Source organism: Lottia gigantea, assembly GCF_000327385.1.
Source record: "Lottia gigantea unplaced genomic scaffold LOTGIsca_25, whole genome shotgun sequence".
Classification (NCBI taxonomy): Eukaryota; Metazoa; Mollusca; class Gastropoda; family Lottiidae; genus Lottia; species Lottia gigantea.
In genome coordinates this window covers 874,047-882,469 of record NW_008708752.1, presented here as the reverse complement: position 1 = coordinate 882,469, position 8,423 = coordinate 874,047, and the positions used below count along the sequence as shown (strand labels likewise).

The window sequence follows — 8,423 nt, the reverse complement described above, 5'->3', positions numbered from 1 at the left end:
TTTGTAAGTTTCATTGATTATGAATAGAATAAGGAACTTACTTTTCAAGTCTGTGTGTCTGCCATAGGTCAGTTCAACATCTGATCACCAGCAGACTGATGGGATTGTCATATCTGGCTTTTATTGTAGGTTTGGCAACATCTAGTAGTAGCTAAGGCAATCAATGGCAGACCTCTTCCATAATTTTTTTCATAACTTGATGAATTTGACGTGAATTAAAGCACTATACTTAAACAGATTCTGTCAGATATCAAGTATAGGCTTTACGGGCATTTAATGTAGGCCTAAGTCAAAAATTGACTCAAAAATCCAGAATCCATAGTTATGACTGTTTTCTAACTTATTAATTATTGAACAGTTTGTACGATCCCGTGTGGGAGGATCTAGAAATGGTTGTGATGCTATAAGTTATATACCAACTTCACCAGAAGATACAACTTTAGTATTTGAATCAAGATTTGAAAGTGGTAATCTGGCTAAAGCTATTAAAGTGTAAGTGTTATTTTTGCTCAACTTAAAATGAAACGTCTCTTCTTGTTTTTATGCAAAATAATAATGCTTTTATGACGTTTGAAACATTTTGTTAAATAATATTATGACAAAATCAGTCAAATAAACTGTATTTTCAAGCAAAGATATTTGTGCATATTTTGGGACAATTCAAAACATAAACACAAACACGAAGAGAAACCTTCAAAATAAATAAGAGACATGTTTCATTACGATTTGGCAAAATACTTTCAGTTAAAACAATCAGATTTTAGATTTTTAGATTTTCGTATATAGTTTTCACAAATTAGAAAAAAAAATTTGTTTGTCCTACTTTAAAGGGACAGATGCAGCATTTTTTTTACCAATTATACCTTAGTCAGCACAAATACCTTTACCTTACATACTTCACTTTAACAGACTTTGCAAAGTTCTTTCTCAAGACTGTATTTTTCAGTATTCTATTTATTTACAGGGGAGAATATGATTATAAACTATATCTAAGATATGATTTATTTATATATTCTATTTATTTACAGGGGAGAATATGATTATGAACTATATCTAAGATATGATTTATTTATACATTCTATTTATTTACAGGGGAGAATATGATTATGAACTATATCTAAGATATGATTTATTTATATATTCTATTTATTTACAGTGGAGAATATGATTATGAACTATATCTAAGAAATGATTTATTTATATATTCTATTTATTTACAGGGGAGAATATGATTATGAACTATATCTAAGATATGATTTATTTATACATTCTATTTATTTACAGGGGAGAATATTATTATGAACTATATCTAAGATATGATTTATTTATATATTCTATTTATTTACAGGGGAGAATATGATTATGAACTATATCTAAGATATGATTTATTTATATATTCTATTTATTTACAGGGGAGAATATGATTATGAACTATATCTAAGATATGATTTATTTATATATTCTATTTATTTACAGTGGAGAATATGATTATGAACTATATCTAAGATATGATTTATTTATATATTCTATTTATTTACAGTGGAGAATATGATTATAAACTATATCTAAGATATGATTTATTTATATATTCTATTTATTTACAGGGGAGAATATGATTATGAACTATATCTAAGATATGATTTATTTATATATTCTATTTATTTACAGTGGAGAATATGATTATGAACTATATCTAAGATATGGTTTATTTATATATTCTATTTATTTACAGGGGAGAATATGATTATGAACTATATCTAAGATATGATTTATTTATATATTCTATTTATTTACAGGGGAGAATATGATTATGAACTATATCTAAGATATGATTTATTTACATCTAAACATACACAATGGTATTATTTCCGAGTTAAAAACACTAGACCTAATATTAAATACCGATTTACTATTGTTAACTTTATGAAGGTATTTCAAGTTGTATTTTAGTTTAGTTATTGTGTAGGGAAACTAAAACTTTATAGAATGAGTTGTATGATATTATTTGATGTGCCTTTAGGCAAGGTGAAAAGTATCTGTATAACAAATGATTCAACTTGATAATTTCTATCAAATAACTTGTACTTGTTGAGTTCTACTGTCTGGTCTCTCTATTATTCATATATTATTTTAGCAAATGAGTTGTGCAACATTATTTGATTTGACTTTGGGTAAGGTAAATAGCATAACTTGAGAACTCTTCAATTAATCTTGTTTAATCCTACTCTCTGTATTATTTTGAGCTTATGGTGACCAATAACACCATGTATTGCACAATGAGGTAAATTTGCATTTCTATCTGTATTTCAGCCTGATAGTTTATATAATTATGGGATGAAACCATTGATGTACAGTGAGAAATCAGCTCAACAGAAGAAAATAGGGTGGATACGAGCTGGAACTGATATTAAATATTATAGAAATAATTTAAAGTAAGACCAATTTATTCCTACTTGTTCCTCGAATGTGATCTACTAATGAATTATTGGCACATTAAGAACCAGATATAAAGTGTCACGTTTTATGAAAGTTGCTCTGATCCATTTTTGAATTGCTAGTTTTGAGAGAATTTGCAATTTGGCATAACTTTGGGTATCTATACAAAGCAGAATCATTAATGAGTGCATCAAGATGTTACCAGATATTCTGCAATTTCCTTTCCGCAATATCACAATATGAAGTTGTTTGAAGAAAGGTAATTATTGTCATGCATGCTTATTTCTAGGTATGAAACAACAAAGGGAGATAAGTCATTCTATTCATTAACATGGACAACACAGTTTACTCATGGTAATGATGATGTTTATTTCTCACATTGTTATCCTTACACCTATACAGACTTACAGGTTAGTATATTTACAATGGATTGAACAGGGTTGTTGATTTGGTTGTATTAAGCAGTTATGTATGGCTGGGCGCTAAAATGTTGTGAACCAATGAGCTATTATTTGGAAGTTTAAATTTCTGTCCGAGAACAGCATTTTATGAAGGGTTTTTAATGTCTTAAGCTGCACCAAAAACTTTCGTAACATCAAAATCTTAATCATGTTTGCACATCAAATTGTTGGGTAGTCTGATTCTGTTGTTGGTTGTAAAAAGTTATAGATACAATAATTTTGCTAGAAAACTTTAATTTTATTAATAGCTTCTTTGAAATTTCAGGATTACCTATTAGAATTATCAAATGATCCTATTAAATCAAGAATTTGTAAACAAAGGGTATTGTGCAGAACAATTGCTGGGAATTTAGTATATTTATTAACAATTACCTCCCCTTCTCAACATCCAGATGATTTGAAAGTGAGTATATTGACAATATCTAGATGTACTTATGCTAGACACTTCCAGTTTGTGGAGTTGAAGTGAAAAGACCTAATCAGAAGCCAAAATGTTAGACGCAAAATCCAATTTATTTCATTTTCAATCATTATTAATGATTATCAATGATACCTCTCGGCACTTTCATTCACCAATCGAGATAAGAGTATTTGACCATGTAAATAAGCAAAACATCCTTTGTTTGATCTCTATTATTATTTTTATAACACTCCAATATGGTATCCTGGAATATTTTGTTGTAGCACAAGAAAGCTGTTGTATTAACATCTAGAGTACATCCTGGTGAAAGTAATTCAAGTTGGATGATGAAGGGATTTTTAGACTATCTTACTGGAAACTCAGCAGATGCAAAGGTTTGCACTAAAATTATCTTTTCTTTTAGTTTTAACACTTTGACTTTTCATGGGACACTAAACGCATGTAAAAGGATGTAAAAAGTCCAACATTCAATTGATATGAGTCAAACATTTCACAAGGGGTTTGTAAGTATCAGTACATAAGTAATCGAGTTTCCCATCAATTACATTGTTATTTGGGGTAAATTTATTCGATACAGAGTAAAAAAGGGTACACATGAAAAAGCATCTAGTAGTTTGAAGGACATTTGAGACATGAGGTAACATGTTGGCTAAAGACTGATCATGTTTCAAAGTATTAAAATGAGTTCTGTTGGTTTCCTGGAAAAGGTTTTGCTTTGAAGCATATTGCATAATTTCTTATCTTTATTTGTAGATTTTGATTTTCTGATTTTTCAGTTGTTAAGGGATACATTTATATTTAAAATAGTACCAATGTTAAATCCTGATGGAGTTATAGTAGGCAATTATAGATGTTCACTGGCTGGTCGTGATTTAAACAGAAACTATAAAACAATGTTAAAAGATGCCTACCCTTCTGTATGGCATACCAGAAGTATGATCAGAAAGTAAGTCACTAAATTTCCTCACTTCTGAGGGGATTAAAAACATTTACTTCATATGCATCATTTCTCAATATTGTTTACTGTTGTAGATTTTTTGGGCCGCTGTGGCTCTGAGTAAGTTGCTTACTAACTAACCTATAGGTCCAGGCTCAGGGTTAAGCAGGGAATAGGTCTAGATAAACCAGAGTTTTGAACACAGTTTCCCCCCTGTGACTGACATGGAAGAAGTTGCTCTGTTAGGACAATAAACTGAGGTCCCATGTGTTGATTAAGATCCCTTGATAGTTGGAAATTGAAAGAGAGTAGGATAATGTTGCTGTCTTTGCCAAATAGCATTGATCATCTTCATTATACCAAATCCGGTTAAGAAAAGTTAGATGATAGATTTCATTGCATTTCATTCATTTATTTTATAGGTTGTTACAAGAAAGAGAGATAGTGGTGTATTGTGATTTACATGGTCATAGTCGAAGACAAAATGTCTTTATTTATGGTTGTGAAAATAAACATAATGAGAAAAGACTAAGAGAAAGAATATTTCCCTGCATGTTGTCAAAAAATGCTCCCCATTCAGTAAGTCGACTTATAAAATACCAAATAGATGTTCTAAATGGAATGCCAAGTGGACAAACCTAGTCAAGTAGCCATTAGATATTCAGAGGGGTGCACCTGTTTACAAATATTTTTTGTTGCAAAAACACCCAAAACTTTCATTTCAATTATTTAAGTTTGGTGTTGACTTGTTCACTCATGTAGGCCTACATAAAAAAGATGATTAATTAATTTCTGGCAGGCAGTTTTAAATTTGTATTAGATTGTATTGATGTGATGCTTGCTACATTCATGTTAAAATTGCTACTTTCAGTTTAGTTATAATTCATGTAAATTTAAAGTACAGAAGAGTAAAGAAGGTACAGGAAGAATTGTTGTATGGAATATGGGTGTTCTCAATAGCTTTACAATGGAGGTAATTTAACCAACTTATAATTATAAATATAGGAAAACTTACATGATAGCTCAATTAGTAGGGAATTAGATCATTAATTACTGATGACTTCATGCTATGATGGTGATCCAAATAAAACCAAGAGCTTTGGCTGATGCTATGCTGTGGCCTAAATATCAATACTCAACTGAGAAATGTAGTCTATGCTCCATCCCATCAACCTATAGTAAACTAAATCACCTTGTAAAGACCATTAGGTTTACGTTGTTTTTGATGCAAATTGTTTCATATTAATTGCAGGCAACATTCTGTGGGTCATCACTGGGTAAAAAGAAAGGCAGCCATTTTTCAGTAGCAGATTTTGAAGCATTAGGCTATTACTTCTGTGACACATTATTAGATTATTGTGATCCTGACGCTACCAAGGTAAGTTTTCTTTACTCTTGAATACCCAGTGATCCTTTTTTAAAGAATAGGAGGTGTTGAAATTTTCCATGTCTCATGTCATTTAAAGCCCTAATTGTTTTTTTAAAATATGACAGAATCTATTTACATTTATATTAGGACTATAAAATCACTTGGCATTGACTGATTTTTTTACAGTCAAAACACCTTAAAAATTGCACGGTACGTTTATTTACAATGTATATTTTTAGAAAGTTAAGTTTTGTTTGTAACAAAGAGAAAATTGTTTTAGGAAAATATATAACCAACAAGTTCACCAAAGATCACTCTCTCCACTGACAATAACTGACTTAACAATATTTACAAAAACCCAGATATTGTTGAACAATGGGAGCAAGAATAAACAGGGTTTGCACAGCCTTGAAAAACCCTCGAATTCTGTCCATTGCCTTGAAAAGCCTTGATTTCAAAAAAAGTCTTTGAAAACACCATAAAAAACCCATTTTCTCTTGAAAAGTCCTTGAATTTGTCAAATTGAAAAGTCCTTGAATTAGTCAAATTGTGTATATTTTATCATTAACCCCATTGACAAATATTAACTATCTTTATTGATTTCACAGTTCAGAAGTAAGGTACATGTGTATTCTGTCAGACTAATATCCTTGAAAAGTCCTTGAATTTCAAAGCCCAGAGTCCTTGAAAAGTCTTTGACTTTTTGAGGCAAAGTGCGGTATGAACCCTGGATAAAGTCACTTCTCTTTACAAAACTGGCATGCATGCTCCCTTTAACCTCACTTGTAAACTTGATACTTTCACATTTGAATTTCAGTGTGCTAATATCTATCTAGACCTAGAAGAGAAATTACGTAAAGAAATTTTGTCTAGGATGGAGAAACAAGGAGTGACGTCACCTAATGATCTAGATATGAGTGATTTAGAATCTGACTTAGAATCAAGGTAAGAAAACTTTAAAATCTTAAGCATTTTAATGATCCTACCTCCCTAATCTGTTGATACTAACCAAATCCTAAATAGGAAGAATACATTCTCAACAACCTGTTTTCTAGGTTACTCTTTATGGGATCATATGTATTACACACTTTGATTAGTTAAAAATAATAACATTAGAACAAGACTATGGAAGAAAACTAGTTAGATTACAATGGGAAAAAAATATATATATAAAAAAAAAAGAATTTTAAGTAAACCCAACCACTATAATGTTAATTTGTTATTTTGTAGTGATGGTGGATCGGACAGCTCAGTATCTGATGGTCCTCCAATTCATTTACAATATTCTTCACAAAGGGTAAGTCTGGACTCAATTATTATATTCTCCAAATAGATATAAGTATCATTGCTGTAAAATTCCTTTCAATTAATCTCCAATGTAAGCTACCTAAATAAAGCAGGGATTTGATTTAATCCTCATTAATCTTTTGCCTATTTTGTAAGGCACAGAGTTTCACTGATAAGGCAAAGTGTTATCTTTCAAACCTCACAGAATTCTCAGAAGTTCTTATTCTGACCCTTTTATCTCATTGACTTGCTTTTGGGAGAAACAAAATCACTGAGTTATTCTTGTGAGGTTGGATGGATAAGTTCTTAAATTTTAAAGGGGCAGCTGCATCAGTTTTTTGGACGAATCATACTTTAGTCTCAGAAATAGGAATTTTTTAGCTAAGCCAAACAGTAATAGTTTTCACAGCACACTGTCCAAATATGAGCCTTCAAATCCATGTATGTTAAGAGTTATCTACATTTGAATGATACTCTGTGATATACAGAAAAGACATATATAGAAATAGTGAGAAAAATTCTTAGTTCGAACTATGTTTAAAGGAATTAATGCAATTTCGTACATTTTTAGTACTTCTGAAGACTATTAACATATATTCAAGACTAAAACCAACCCCCCAAAATGCTGCATCTGTCCCTTTAATAATAGATAATATACAAAAATGACTTTCTCTATGAAGCTGTGAAGAATGGCAGCAATGTGTCCAATTTTAGATCCTTCATATCCAACAACATTTATGTTTTTTATTATGGTAATTTAATTGCGAGCTAGTATTATGAAGTATCAAGAATATTATCCAACACAAAAGTGCATCTTTTGGCACATCTTTGATGATTCTTTCAAAATGTGGCTAGCAAGCTGACAAAAGTTAATATCATTTTTACACACAATTGTTCAATTTGATGCATTTCCTTTTACAGACTGACCTGGAAGTATGAAAATAATTTTTTCTTTATTTTATTTTTCTCACATGTCAACCATCACCCTCAAATCCATATTTTGCACCATAATCCAATCAGAGTTATCTAACTTTGTAACCTACTTATTTTATGTAACATAAGTTTTCCCATAACACTGTTTTTTATGCCTAACCCTTCACATAACATTTTAGCCCTAACATTGGGAAGTTAAACCCATTTCCCTACCAATTTTTTGTAATCAATTTTTTTTTTTTTTTTACAAAACACTGTCATCTCTTGCCAATAAAATTTAAATCGAGAAACTTTGAAACTAGGAAATTCTTGATTTGTTCATCAAGTTTACTTACTTTGATCATATGTTTCAAAGGCTAAACCTCTATTTGCAGTTGTTTTGATGAGCATTTACTTCATCTAATGCAAATATTTATGTATTACTCATGGAATTTTCCTTTTCAGTGTCCTTGGCAAGTAGCCTACGGCAGGTCATTCCCTAATGAAAATTGCAGCCATTGATCAGAATATTTTAACATTTCTAATATCAGAATGTGAATTCCCATATATTTCATTTCATTCAGAATTTGTCAAAATAGT

General features: G+C 30.5%; 1 protein-coding gene across 1 annotated transcript; it reads left to right on the top strand.

Moving 5' to 3' along the window:
• Nucleotides 1-358: 358 nt before the first annotated feature.
• On the top strand, nt 359-6,957 carry LOTGIDRAFT_117158 (hypothetical protein; the record flags this gene model as incomplete). The annotated part of the gene is made up of 12 exons (XM_009055604.1): nt 359-492; nt 1,797-1,929; nt 2,311-2,432; nt 2,726-2,846; nt 3,163-3,300; nt 3,582-3,692; nt 4,095-4,264; nt 4,678-4,834; nt 5,127-5,228; nt 5,508-5,633; nt 6,442-6,569; nt 6,855-6,957. Coding segments are annotated over 12 exons (1,545 nt in total), but the record flags the coding sequence as incomplete, so codon positions are not given.
• Between the last annotated feature and the right edge of the window lie 1,466 nt (nt 6,958-8,423).